The sequence below is a fragment of the Cheilinus undulatus genome, linkage group 2, assembly GCF_018320785.1.
Source record: "Cheilinus undulatus linkage group 2, ASM1832078v1, whole genome shotgun sequence".
In the NCBI taxonomy this organism is placed as follows: Eukaryota; Metazoa; Chordata; class Actinopteri; order Labriformes; family Labridae; genus Cheilinus; species Cheilinus undulatus.
The window spans coordinates 6,229,306-6,243,075 of NC_054866.1; the positions used below are offsets into that span (position 1 = coordinate 6,229,306).

Consider the following 13,770-nt stretch of genomic DNA (forward strand, 5'->3'; position numbering starts at 1 on the left):
TTACATAGCTTTGGCCTAGAGAAGAGGGCAGTGTTTCTGCATCATTTTCACACGTATGTGACTTCTTCTTTGCATGATACAGCCTTATTTTGCATTTGTGGATGGCACGGCCAACTGCAACACAGACAATGATTTCTGGACATGTTCCTGAGCCCATACAGTGGTGTCCAGTACAGAATCATGCCTGTTTTTAATGCAGTGGCCCCTGAGGGCCCAAAGATCACCAACATCCAATACTGACCTTCAGCCTTGTCCCTTGCACACAGAGATTTCTGCAGATTCTCTGAATCTTTGATATTATGGGACATAGATGGTGGGCTATTCAGTCTTCACAATTTTACATTGAGGAACATTTTTATGAAATTGTTCCACGAATAACTTTAAACACAGTTTTTTATAGATTGGTGAACCTCTGCCTCTCTAAATTGCTCCTGTTATACCTCGTTATGTTACTGACCTGTGGCTTAGTAACTTAATTAGTTGCAAAATGCTCCTCCAGCTGGCTTGCAGTAGTACCACTTACTTTTCCAGCCTCCTGTTGCCCTGTCCCCACTTTTTTGAGATGTGCTGCAACCAGAAAATTCCAAAGAGCTATTATTATTTATGAAATGGTAAAATTTCTCATTCTGAATGTTTGATATGTTGTTTATGTTCTGTTGTCAATAAAATATGGGTTTATGAAATTTGCATAATTCTGTTTTTCTTTACATTTTACACAGCAACCCAATTTTTGGGGAATTGGGGTTGTACATAGACACTGCATTGGTTAGCTGGCTCATACATTTATGTTTATGCCATGTTGGTAATGTTTTTAGTCTCAGTGATTGTCATATGATTTGATCTTTATTTATCTTGAACATATCTGAAAGAAAATAATTCACAGCAAGTGAAGCCACATAATCTTGACAGTCAATGCGTCATACATTCAACATTTTGAAAAGCACAAATTAAGAGCTTCAGAAGGGGCAAGATGAAGCCAAAGGTGTGTCAAGTCCTGCCCCATCTTGTGATATGAAATCTCTTTTAAAAACAATAGGCTTCACTTCTTGCTAGTTTTACAACTAATGAGTCCTTCAGTGAACAGAAATGATTGGCTGTAAGGACGATGCATCATCCAAATGTAAATGATGGTGCTTTTTAGACAGAAAACCTCTCAAGTGTTAAAAGGGTGAGCTTTTTCTACCATTATGGCAGGAGCACTGGCGTATTGCAACAGCTGGTCAATGCAGCGTCTTTGTATTTATGTCTACAGCCTTACTCTCTCCCGCCCCTGCAGCTCCTCCTCTTCCTCTCCATCCTGTCACTGCTGTTTCTCCTAAAACCATCAAGGGCCCCCTCATGACCTCTCAATCTCTCTCTTCCACACAGGTAGCACAGCAGGCGGACTAGCAAATTCCAATTTTGCAAATTTTGACCACTTCCCCAAATCGTGTAGCGCTGACTTTGGATCCTTCAGTTCATCCTCGCAGAGTAACTCCACAGCAGCAGGCAGAGATGTTGTTCAGAGTTCTAGCGGCCCTGCTGATAAATACGCAGCCCTGGCTGACCTGGATAACATGTTTAGCTCTGCCAAATCAGAGCAAGGTAAACTCCTCCTGCCTAGCCTGTTCCTTACATCTCTGTTGAAGGGAAAGACCAAAAACAGAAGTATAATGGAACGTTACACTCCCTAACCACTTTATTAGGTACACCTACCCAACTGCTCGTCAGAACTAACATCTTACCAGCGGCTGAAATATCTTTGTGATGAAAACATTTAATATGTCTTAACTTTATTGAATTCTATGTGTCTGACTCCCACGCCGGTCTTTGATAAAACCTTTTTAACTAAAAGACAGTGGCCTTTATTTATCATATGCATATATAACAAAAAACTGGTTGTATGTTCATGATGGATGCATGGTTGAAAGCTGAAAGAGACAGGAGCTCATCCAGAGAGAAATAATGAACTGCAATTATATTATAATCTGAATGTTAGGAATTGTGTTTATATTTTTATATGAATGTAAACAATTGCCGTTATTTTATAAACTGAACGTGAACATTGTGACCATATTATAATGTGAATGTGAAGAATAAGGGTTATATTATTATCTGAACATTAAGAATGTTATAATAATCTGAAAGTGAACAATTGTGATTAAATTCTAAATGTAAAGAATTGTAATTATATATTTTTATCTGAACATAAACAATTGAGGTTATATTATAATCTGAACATAACGAATTGATATTATATTATAATCTCTAAAATGTAAAGATTTTTTAATATTATATTCTGAACGTAAATAATTAGTAATATTATTATCTGAACATAAAAAATTGAGATTATATCATAATCTGAGCATAAAGAATTTTAGTTATTTTATAATTTGAGTAAGAAGAATTGTGATTAGATTATAATATAAATTTAAAGAATTGAGATTTTATTATAATATAAAAATAAAGAATTGAGATGATATTATAATCTGAATGTAATGAATTGATATTATATTATAATCTGGATTTAAAGACTTGAGGTTATATTAAAGTCTGAACATAAAGAATTGAGGTTTTTTAATAATATGAACATAGAGAATTGATATTGTACTGTAATCTGAACATAAAGAATAGAGATTGTATTATAATTTAAATGTGCAGAATTTATATAATTTGAGTGTAAAAAATTATACAAATGTGCAGAATTTATATAATTTGAGTGTAAAAAATGCAATATTATCTGAATGTAAAGAATGGTTGTATTATAATTTGAATGTAATGAAATTTTTATAATATCATAGACAGTGTAATTGAATAATAGGGTACTTGTAGTTAAAATAAAATGAACAGGACAAAACCATAGTGAGAATGAAGTTCTGAAGGATGAATTTAGCATCAGAATGGGGTCGAAAGATGATTTATACATGTCTTGTGGTTTTTGGTCACATCATCTTCACCATGTCTAAATAAAGTAGCTGCTGCTATGCCTTTGGCTGATTGGATATTCTGTTAATAAACAGTTGAATAGGTGTACCTAATAAAGTGGTTGTTGAGTTTGAGTATCAAGTCCCTAGACCTTTGCCCCTTTGACTCTTCAGCCCCTCTGCAGGGACAGTTCAGTCTACTTCTTTGTCTCTTGTTGGAGGTTTGGGTGATTTTAGATGACGTTAGTATTTTTAGAGTCGGTCCCCCGGTCGCAGAGCTTTCAAGCCAGTCTACTTTAACACAACAAACCCCCGGATTATTCAACCTGCTTAAATAGCCTTCTTGGTATTTGATCAGAATCCAGAGACTTCACAGGCTGGTTTTAGTCTGATTGTTTGTATTAATAACTGTATTTCTATGTTAGAAGTGCACATCATACTGACTGAACATTTATTCCTCTTTATTTTAATAGGTTGATATGGCAGCTATCTCTGGACCTTTTCTTTGTGTCTTTTGAGATAATAGATTCCTTCCTGCGTTGATCCTTGGACTTAGCACACCTCTCCTGTTCTGTTTCTGTTCCAGGGGGTGGTGCTCCTGGTGGCGTGAGCTCGGCCACGGCAGCAGGAGTGGGCGGTTTATCTCAGAAGCAGCTGACAGGAGGGGACCGCTATGCCGCTCTAGCTGAGCTGGATACCGCCTTCAGCTCATCAGCGCCAGCAACAAGCGTTTACAACACCAGCAGCACATCACAAGGGTGAGACACAGGCACACACAGGAACAGTTTATTTTAAAGCCAACAGAACAAAACACTTAAAACCTACATTTTGCTCTTTGAGGTAGTTTATTTTATATTAAGATTAAAAAACAAACAGTTTTTTGTTTTTAATTTCTTTTTGTTTTCAAAAGAGAAATGAGAAATGACAATAGTTTAGTTTTTGTGTTTGTCTTAAAACAAAAAACAAAAAAACAAAGTTTACAGAACAGAACACTGGTGATGTAATATCTTTTTTTCTGACAATACCTGCACAAAGTCACACATAAAGGGAAAGAAAAGAATGTTACATCACTAGTTCAGTTCTGTCACTTTCCTATTTTTTAAACAAACACAGTTGAAAAGAGGTCTAGTCACTTGGTGCCAGTAGTCTCACAGTTAGTGAAATGGGGATCACCTGAGTGCAGTGAATGTGTCTCTAGTGATTAGAGTATAAAGACACCTGTGCCTGGAAGGTTCAGTCCCTGGTTAATAAGTATTCCTGGCTGCCATTACACTATGAAGACAAAAGAACACTCCAAGCAACTCAGAGTGTTGGAAAGTATAAGTCAGGTGATGGACACAGAAACATTTCCAAGGCCCTGAACATCCCAAACTGTTCAACAGAGGTCTCCATGCTCTCTGTTGTAGCACAGCTACGATATTAGAAAAGCATGTCAACAGTACAGTTAGACATGTGGGCAAACATGACTACAACCCTTCAGTAGAGAAAGTTGATCATTCATTCTCAGTCATTTTGGGCTAATCTAGTCTGAAAATATCAAAAAGTATCAGGAAAAAACAATAAAAATACTGAAAACTACAGTTAGCACATTCAGACGGTCACTAAAGTCATGTCAGAGCAATAAAGTTTAACAAAACATACAGTAGCAACACATCTATCAGACGGGTTGTTCTGGGTTTTTTCCTGGTCTTCCTAGCCAGTCTCTGTGTTTCTATTTCCCTTCAGGGCTATGTTTGGTCAGGAGACCGGAGTGTCAACAGTACAAGCGCAACCAGTCCTGCCTGGCATGGCACAAGGCTTTGGAGGTCAGTAAAAATATATCCATCCATCCATCCATCCATTTTCTACACCACTTATCCCATCAGGGGGCTGGACCCTATCCCAGCTGTCATTGGGAGAGGGGCAGGGTACACGCTGGACTGGTCACCAGTCAATCACAGGGCTGACGTGTAAGGGTTAGAGCCCAACGAGGTGTCCAATTATCAGGGATTAATGGACGATGTGGAGGCCTGAATGGTTGTGCTCTTTAAGAACTCTCGCTGAGGGCTGTGGACGAATCTTGAACTTTCAGCTGGAGTTCATCCGTGATCATTTACTTTCCTGGATTTTTTAGTCTAGAGGTCACAGAAGACATTTGAGACTTTTCCTACATGTTTTCCCGTTATCTTCTCTGCTCTGTAGTCTTCATCTGTGACTTGATTTCTATTTCTGACAGCTCCATCAACAAATCCATTCGTCGCCGCTGGAGTGGCCCCCGCTGCAGCGGCCACCAACCCTTTCCAGAGCAACGGCAGAGCAGCAAACATGGCGGCAGCGGCAGCAGCGGCAGCAGGTTTGTTCTGTGGACATTTGTGTGGATCTGACGTGGTCTAGTGCAGTGGTTCCCAACCGTTTTTCCTTTGAGTCCCCCTCCTTGTGTAAGAAACAAGTTGAACCCCCCTCAAGACCCACATGAAAACAGAGTGTCAATTGTATGACAAAAATCAACATCAATGTGACATTTTTAATTGATAAAACCCTAAAAAATAGACCCGTACGTGTTTATTACCAAAATACTTTTGTATAAAGTATTTAATGAGTGTATTATGAGTTAAGTTAATAAATAATTTGGAGGATATCAGAGCCTTATCTTCCCTTGAGATCTTTGTTGCCCACCCCCCAGGGGGGCCCTGACTGCAGGTTGGGAGCCACTGGTCTAGCATGTGGCCAGCCTTACTGATCAAAGTATGGTAAAGAAATGTTTGCTGTGGGTGTGGGCAGTAGAGCTCAGAGAAGATCAATACTGCTGAAAGTTGCTGAAATGAAGATTCAGTTTCTGTCTGATTGCTCTCGCCATGCTGGACAGGCTTGATGAGGGTTCTTCCTGGGCAGGGTTACCCTCCAGCCTTTGGTACGTTCCCTGGTGTCCTCTGCTTGCATCTTTTCTGGCTCTGCTTCCTGTTCACTAAATATATCAGGACAATGCGCCTTAGTTATAATCGTCACACATTAACTAACTCGGTATGAGTCTGAGGGGGTTTGGCAGGATTGTTTCAGACCTGTCTGAGCATAACCACTTCCCCCTTCCTTCACCCCAGCTGGTCTGCTTTAGTTTATCCCCATTCAGCTAAAAATATCAGGGTATTTTTGGTCTGAATGACCCAGCCCTGATTGGCAGATGACAAAGTTAGGTTCAGTTACTGACCTTTTAAATGAATAGTCACCAAACCTCCACATTCCCTGTACCAGTCTGATGACCATTGTATTGATCCTAACCTATCAGCTCATTCATTCCTCAGTGTGCTTTCTAACCAGCTGCTGTTGATCTAACACCTTAGTTTCTGTTTTCTTCTGTTGTCTTCCAGCTTCCATTTAGAAACCTGTGTGTGTTTTATGGGATGTTTATGTGCCCTGTATATCGACTTTGTGTTGTATTTGTGTAAAGCTTTTTTAACCATTTACTCTCCTGCTGTCTCGCAGCATCATTCGGCACGGGCTCCATGAGCATGCCTGCCGGATTTGGGAACACTGCAGCCTACAACCTCCCCACCAGCTTTAGTGGAACCTTTCAGCAACCCTTTCCTGGCCAGACTCCCTTCCCTCAGCCTCCTGCGTACCCCCAGCAGCCCAACGGTGTGTTTCTGTGTAGATCACAGTGATGGCATCCATCTGTGTTTGTTTATGTGGTCACTGATGCAGATTCACATCCATTAATTGGCGACACCTGTGTCTTTCAGGTGGGGGATATCCGGCCTATGCCCAGGTAAAGCCGGTTGTGACTCCGTTTGGACAGGCCATGGCGGGACCAATGGTCTCTAGTAACCCTTTCCTGGTTAGTAAAAGCTGCATGGTCTGATTTCAGAGCTACCTTGAATTAACACCTGATAAGCTCGGTCAGATACCAGTGGTATGCGTACATCCATCCAGCCTTCAACCATGATGGGTCTTTTTTTAGAGATCAGGATTATTTATCTTAGTTTCTTGCTTGTCTTTCTGCTCCCAAACAACTCTTTGTTTGATACCAGTTCAGCTTTTTTAAAACAACAATGAAAATGCAAAGTCCAGCTCCTAACATTCACATACAAATGAGGACCAAAGTGCTGTTAAAAAGAGCAAGGATTTTTTTTTTTAATTATTCCAAACATCCTTGTTTTATTTTGGTTGCTAACAATATTTTACTTTGTATGCAGCAACTATATTGTTTCACTAAAGACAAAAACTACCAGGGTCTATATTATTAACCCTCTTTAGAACAGACCTTTTTGTTGAGCCACAGCACAAACCACTGTACTCAGTGATGTGCCTTAACTTTGTAATGCTCAAAGCTTGTAAAATCAAATTAAACTGAGGTTATCTTCACATTTTCACATAGTCTAATAACTTCAGTAGGGGTTTGAGCTGTCACTGGAGAAAGCATCATGGCAACAACAACCAAAAATCAGTTTAGACTTAAGAGAAAGAATTTTTGATGCTCACAAAGCAGGAGACGGATCTACAACATTATGACAGCGTTTCATCAATAAATTCAAAGAGAGCCACACAGTCCAGAACAAGCCTGGCAGAGGTAGGGGGAGAATAATTTCAAAGATTCTGGAAAGAAAACTAGTGAGAGATGTGAAGACCCCAGAACAACAGCCAAGATGCTTGTGAAGGACTTAGCCAGGGAATTGTAGTCTCAAAGAAGACCATCACTAGAGCCCTGAATGGGAATGGACCAAGAAAATGTCCACTTCCGCAGAAGAGACACCTTCAAGCCAGACTGAAGTACGCTAAGGACAACCTGGAGAAAGATCCTAATATTGGAAGCGTGTCAGATGAAACTAAACTAGAGCTCTTTGGCCATAGAGACATTGGTTATGTTTGGAGAAAGACGGGAGAGGCGTGTCAACCAAAGAACATCGTCCCTGCAGTGAAACATGGTGGTGGGAGTATTGCTCTTTGGGGATGCTTCAGTGCATCTGGAACTTGGATTCTGATAAAGATGGAAGGAATCGTGAAGAAAAACAGATATGTGAAGATTTTAGTGAAGACCTCAAGCAGTCAGCAGCAGAACTTGGTGTGGGTTGTCACTTTGTCTTTCAAAAAGACAACAACCCAAAAAATACAACGCCCCTGGTGAAGAACTACCCCCGGAAGACCAAAGTGAACCTTTCTGACTGGCCAACACAAAGCCCTGACCGTAATCCCACTGAAATTCTGATTGGTGAATTGAAGACCAAGGTCCATTGAGAGATTGGCCGAAGTAGAACAGGCTCGGATTCCTCAGGAGATGAGTCTGAGGCTAAAACTACAACAAACGACTGCAGGCTGTTATCCAGAAAAAAGGAGGCACTACTGACTGTCATCATCAGGGGGGCTAAGAATTTAGACCCTGGTAGTTTTGGGTTTTTGTGTACAGAGTGAAATAATGTTAGCATCCATAACAAAACTAGGATGTTTGAAAAAGATGTAATAAAAATATATTGATCTGTTTAACGGCACTTGGGAAAGACTTTTGAAAAATTGAAATTATCATAGTAATAATAATGTCTCTTCTGTAAGTAGTAAACTGCAGTCACTTGGTATCTGAATAGTCAGAGCACACTGGTATTTTAAGATGTAAACAGAGTCAAACATTGAACTGTTCACTGATTGGATACTACTTCTTCCTCTCTCAGTGTTTGGAGAAAGCGTGTACATTCCCTGATTGTCTCTTTTTGTCCCTGCAGGGTGCCGGTCCGCCTGCTCAGTACCCAGCTGGAGGCTCCTCCACCAATCCCTTCTTATAGCAACCATCCAATCAGCTTCACTACAGGGTCAACAACGGGCGCTTGCTCCTATTGCACTGTTTGGTTTCACAAGTAGCTTTAAAAACACAATGTTTGTAAGGATTTGTATTTTTTATGGCGCTTTGTCACCGGTGGAACAATGTGACGGACATCCTGCTGATAACGGTCGACGGCTACGCGACAAACTGCGGCGTGAGTGGAGGGAGAGGTCGATCCCCTCCTCTCTGACGATCCTGTGAATGAGCCCGGCCTCTACTGAACCACGATGTATCATCAAACTAACTTATTTCATACCGTGTATCCTGTTTGTTATGCTGCAATCCTGTACATATGATTTTCTCTAAGAAATGAGCTCTTTGTGCATATCAGTATTTGTATCGACCACGACATTTGTTAAGTGATGGGAAAGGTTACGCTGAGGTCAGACACCATGCCCTGATTACAGAGCCATAAGACACCACTTTGTCAAGAAATGTGATTCGCAGTATAAATTTTTCTCTTGATAAGCAGTTTTTAATTCGCACTTACTGCCGTTTTTATATTTGGCGTTGTGGCTGTTCTGGGTTCCACGAACTGACATGCACACATGTTCCTGCATTTCCTGTGCCCACAAGAAAAGTCTTAGGTAGGGAGAGAAGCAGAAAAAAACCCAGAGCAGATCAGGCATCACTGATACCATAATAACACTGATTAATTAAGAAGCAGAATAAAGGAGTAGCTGAGTGGAGGAGGGTTGCAAAAAGAAGCTTGCAGAGGGAGCAGCCAGACTAGAGCACTTTAATCATGGCAGCATGGGTGTTATTAGCCAATAGCATGCCTACAGTGAATCAGCAGCGCTTGACTCAGTGGCCTGTCTGGACTAACACCACACGCTCATGAAATCTCTCCCTGCAAAATGGGATGACCTTCACATTCTTCATCAGCAGTCGTCAGCAGCATTTGTGGAAGGTCATGACAACTTAACCGAACATTTCCATTTAGGCCTTGTCCAAAAGCAAATGAAAGGACCATCATGCACTAAAACGACATTAAATTAACTTTTTATTGTACCCTTCATTGCTGCAGCAGCCATCTTCCAGCAGTCATCAAGGTATTCAAAATATGGCAGTTTTAAAGACCATGTAGCTCATCATTCCTGTCTGTCCAGGTTGTTCCTCGATGACGTGACTGTACAGCCCTACTGGATTCATCCATCATGAGTAGTGCTTGGTCCACATCTGTTGCTCTCTTGCTTTTTTAAATTTAGGAGGGTTTTTTTTTTAGATAGAAACTGAACTCCAGAAGTATATTTAATAAACTAGTAATATGGTGTCATTGTTGAGGTAAAACTGAAGACACTATTTTAACGTTTAGAGAGTATAACTTATTCATTTTGGGCTTGGATTTTTCCTCAAACAAATCTGCCTTTATGCTCTAAACTGCCTCCTTGTGCTTATATTTTCTCCGTGGTGCTCTAAACGTCTGCTTTGGTTGATTGTTCAAGTTTTCATGTAGTCGTGCTAAAACCATTCTCCTCTTATACAGGCTAATTCTGCTCGTTTGTGAAACGGACACTCTGAATGTTCTCTGTGTGTTCAAAGTGTATTTGTACTCTTGGATTTATTGATGAACACACTAATAGGAATATGGAAGAGAATGGACCATTCATATTTGCTCTGCCAATTGTTGCTATGCACCACACTGCTGCTGCTAGCAATGTTTAAGGTACTCCACCCCAGCCAGCTCGTTTATAGCATAAAGCTTTTTGCCCCCTTAAAATGAGATTCATGCTACTGTGTATTAATTGCTTTTGAACTAATTTTATTGATTTTATACACAATGTTATTAATGTATCTATCCAGAGGGGGATTTCTGGCCATGCACTCCCTGGAAAATCGAAGCATGCTGCTTGACTAACCCAGGGAGCGTCTTTAGAGCAGAGCCTTCTCTGCCAAAAGAAATGATAAAATGTATGATGAGTGATCCTGACTGAATACAGTGAAAGTTTGAGGATGATTTTTGGCTCTCAGTGTATGTGACAGAATGTCGGGACTTTCTTGGCGAGATCAAAGCAAATGTTTCCCTGGGACCAACATAGCAACAACAGGCAGAGCAAACATGATTGGTCCATCCTCTACCTGTTTCCTATTGGTTGGTTCATCAAAAAAACCAAGATCAGAAATATGTTTTGTAAGTGCAGAGAAAGTTTTGAACATCATCAGAGAAAAATCAGAGCTCATTTAGAGCACACAGGCAAGTTCTGATGGAAAGTTTGAAGAAAAATCTGAGCCCAAAATCAACAAGTCATAATCTCTACACACTGAAATGTGCTTTTACATTTTGCAACAATAATGACTCCATACAGACAGAAAACTCAAACATGGTAGACGTGCTGTCGTGAGGCATCCCAGATGTGGCCTTGATTGTTGAGTCCCCACATGGGATAAAACCGCTGATTTTCAGGGTCATTGGGTCCTGAAACCCTACAGCTGTGGGATCGGGTTGTAATCATTCTCTTAGCGTGTCGTCTGACCTCAGCACTATGGGTACTGCCATTTGCTGTATTTGTGAAAAACCAAACTGATTTTTTTTTTTTAGCCAGGAGACTTTTAAGAAAAAAATGTATTCACACTGAAGAAAAAAAACAGAGCCTGTTCTGATAAGAGTGAGTGCTGTGTCAGGGAACGACAGGCTGACCACATTTCTGATCCACATCCTTGAACAGGAACTGAAAACCACTGACCTTGGGTTTAAGAGTTTTAAGTTAATATGTAAATATATACAGTAAATATATATAAATATATTAAATGAATTTTAAGTAAGAAAATGTGACCACACTGTTCATTTCTATGAAGTTATTTACACAAAACTCTTGTAATTAGTTTTTTATGTAAAGAAAAAAAGAACATTGTTGAAATCCATGGTGTTGCAGCCAGGATCCATCCATAGAGCTTGCTGGGCCCCTGAAAGACCCAGTAGACCCCCCCAATCACAGACGTGATTTATTAGAATACACCAATTCACATTGGATCAGTAGCTTGGCAGTCAAATATTTGGCCTGGCTTCAATCAGCTTCTGGAGTTTATTAGAAGGTGATTGTTATCCTTTCCCAAACTTCAGTACACGATGGCCTAATTTGACCCAGAAATCTTCATGGACCCACCAAAAACCCTCATACAACCAAAACATTAGACTCAAAAAAATGCACTTTGCTAATTTCTTTTATAAACAGAGTTTCAGTGTAAACTCTTTGTTTTGCCTCTGGTAGGCTGTCCTAAACTTCAGTACACTGCAGTCCAATTTAAAACTGAAAATCATCTGAGGTCCACCAAAACTTTCTTACATCCATAACATGATACTGAGATATTTACATTTTATTTATTATTAAACTTTTGTTTCACAGAGTTTTTTTGATGTGAACATCTGGCTTTGAGAAACATAAACATTAATCAAAGTGTCTGTGGGCTCACAAATTACATTTAATAGCTGCTGTTATCTATTTTGTTTTGATTGGAAATGTGCATAATCACCTTTATTTTATTTTCTAATATTTATCTCTGTAAACTACAGATAACATTGATCTCAAAGTTCTGACTTTAATCACAGAATTCTGACTGGAATCTTAAAATGCTGATTTTGATCTCAAAATTCCAACATAATTCTAAAAATTCTGTTTTTAATTTCAAATTTTGGACTTCAATCTTTTATTTCAACATCAATCTCAGTATTCTGAAATTAATCTCAAAATTCAGACTTGAGTCTCAGAATTTTGAGACTAACGTTAAAATGTTTACATTATTCCAAAAATTCCGACAATGAACTCAGGATCCCGACATTATTCTGAAGATTCTGCCATAAATCTCAGAAGTCTGAGAGTAATGTCTGAATTCTGACTTACATCTCAGAATGAGAAAAAAGGATTTGAAATATAAATATATTTGTATTTTATCATTTAAACATGATTTTTTCCCTTCTTTTTTAATGCTAGGGTTTTTGTTAGAAATAACAGTAAGCATCCTTTGTCGTTGCTCGGTTCCTGATAATAATAGTTTATAAGTGCTTTCTGAAACATTAACGTTACAAGGACAGTGTTTCTGGAATAAGTAACTTTCCACCACCGTTCATGTGTTTGATCAGGCATCTCTAAAGTCACATGTATTCTCTTTTCTGGCATTTATCTCTTCACTTTGTGACTCCACAAACTTGTTTCTAGTGATGTTAATGTTTATAAAGGGCGAACAGTGCAGGAGAATGTTAAGTGGAGTGTCACCAGTTAAACTGAGGCATCAGTTACATCAGACAAAATATATATAAACTTATAATAATATTAACTTTATTTCTATAGCAGCTTAAAAACAGATGTTTATAAAATGCTTTAACATTTACAATAAAGTCAGAAATTCAAGGAATCAAAATTCTCTGAATTATTAAACAAAAGTCTGACTGAATGGAGAAGGTTTGAAAAGTCAAACGAGAAGTCACAACAACTGTAGCACAAAAATCAATAAAAGTAAAACAATAGAAAGGAACAGCAATGACAGTAAAGTTCTAGAAAGGTTGTTAAAGTTTTAAATGATAAAAAAATCTCCTGAATAAAAGAAATTAAATATACTATGAGAAAATATGAGAATATAAGAAATAAGATAAAAATAAAAAATTAATCTATACACATGTGGCAAGAAATCACAGTGACGATAAAAGAAATATAAAAACGGATAAAAGAACAGGTTTTTTAATGATCTAAGATAGAATGGAGATGGAGTAGTCCAGATCAGTGCATGTATAAATGATGAAAACATGTCATGAAAGTTAAATCTACCTGAGCTTCAAAGTTGTTGTCCTTTTCAACTCAGATAAAACTGTCATGAAGTGTTTTTATAATTATTTAGATTTTTTATAATGGTGCATATGTCTTATTTTACTGTAAATGAGCTCTCATGGACCACCCAAAAAAACTTGAATGTCTGACTAGATCCCTCCTTTTCTTTCTTTTCTACTTTCCAAACCTTTGTGCCATTATGTTCAGTTGGCTTTTCAAGAACACTGTTAGGGACACTTTAAAAAAAAAAAAAAAAGACAGGGAATCAGTTTTCTTAGAAAAGTCAGAATTCTGACTTTTTCTCAGAGCATTGGAAAAAATG

At 38.8% G+C, this 13,770-nt stretch overlaps 1 protein-coding gene across 4 annotated transcripts in view; it reads left to right on the top strand.

Annotated features, from left to right (window-relative positions):
* The window catches only part of agfg1a (ArfGAP with FG repeats 1a), a 49,218-nt gene extending 40,200 nt beyond the window's left edge, over nucleotides 1-9,018 (top strand). For 2 of the 4 annotated variants that reach the window (XM_041804184.1, XM_041804193.1), the window contains 7 exons: nucleotides 1,369-1,584; nucleotides 3,490-3,661; nucleotides 4,629-4,708; nucleotides 5,119-5,235; nucleotides 6,363-6,515; nucleotides 6,620-6,714; nucleotides 8,591-9,018. In XM_041804184.1, the coding sequence (XP_041660118.1) occupies nucleotides 1,369-1,584; nucleotides 3,490-3,661; nucleotides 4,629-4,708; nucleotides 5,119-5,235; nucleotides 6,363-6,515; nucleotides 6,620-6,714; nucleotides 8,591-8,650 (893 nt within the window). In that variant the 3' untranslated portion in view covers nucleotides 8,651-9,018. The remainder of the gene's footprint in view (nucleotides 1-1,368; nucleotides 1,585-3,489; nucleotides 3,662-4,628; nucleotides 4,709-5,118; nucleotides 5,236-6,362; nucleotides 6,516-6,619; nucleotides 6,715-8,590) is intronic. The other 2 variants (XM_041804200.1, XM_041804207.1) reach the window with 1 other exon arrangement.
* The last annotated feature ends 4,752 nt before the right edge of the window (nucleotides 9,019-13,770 follow it).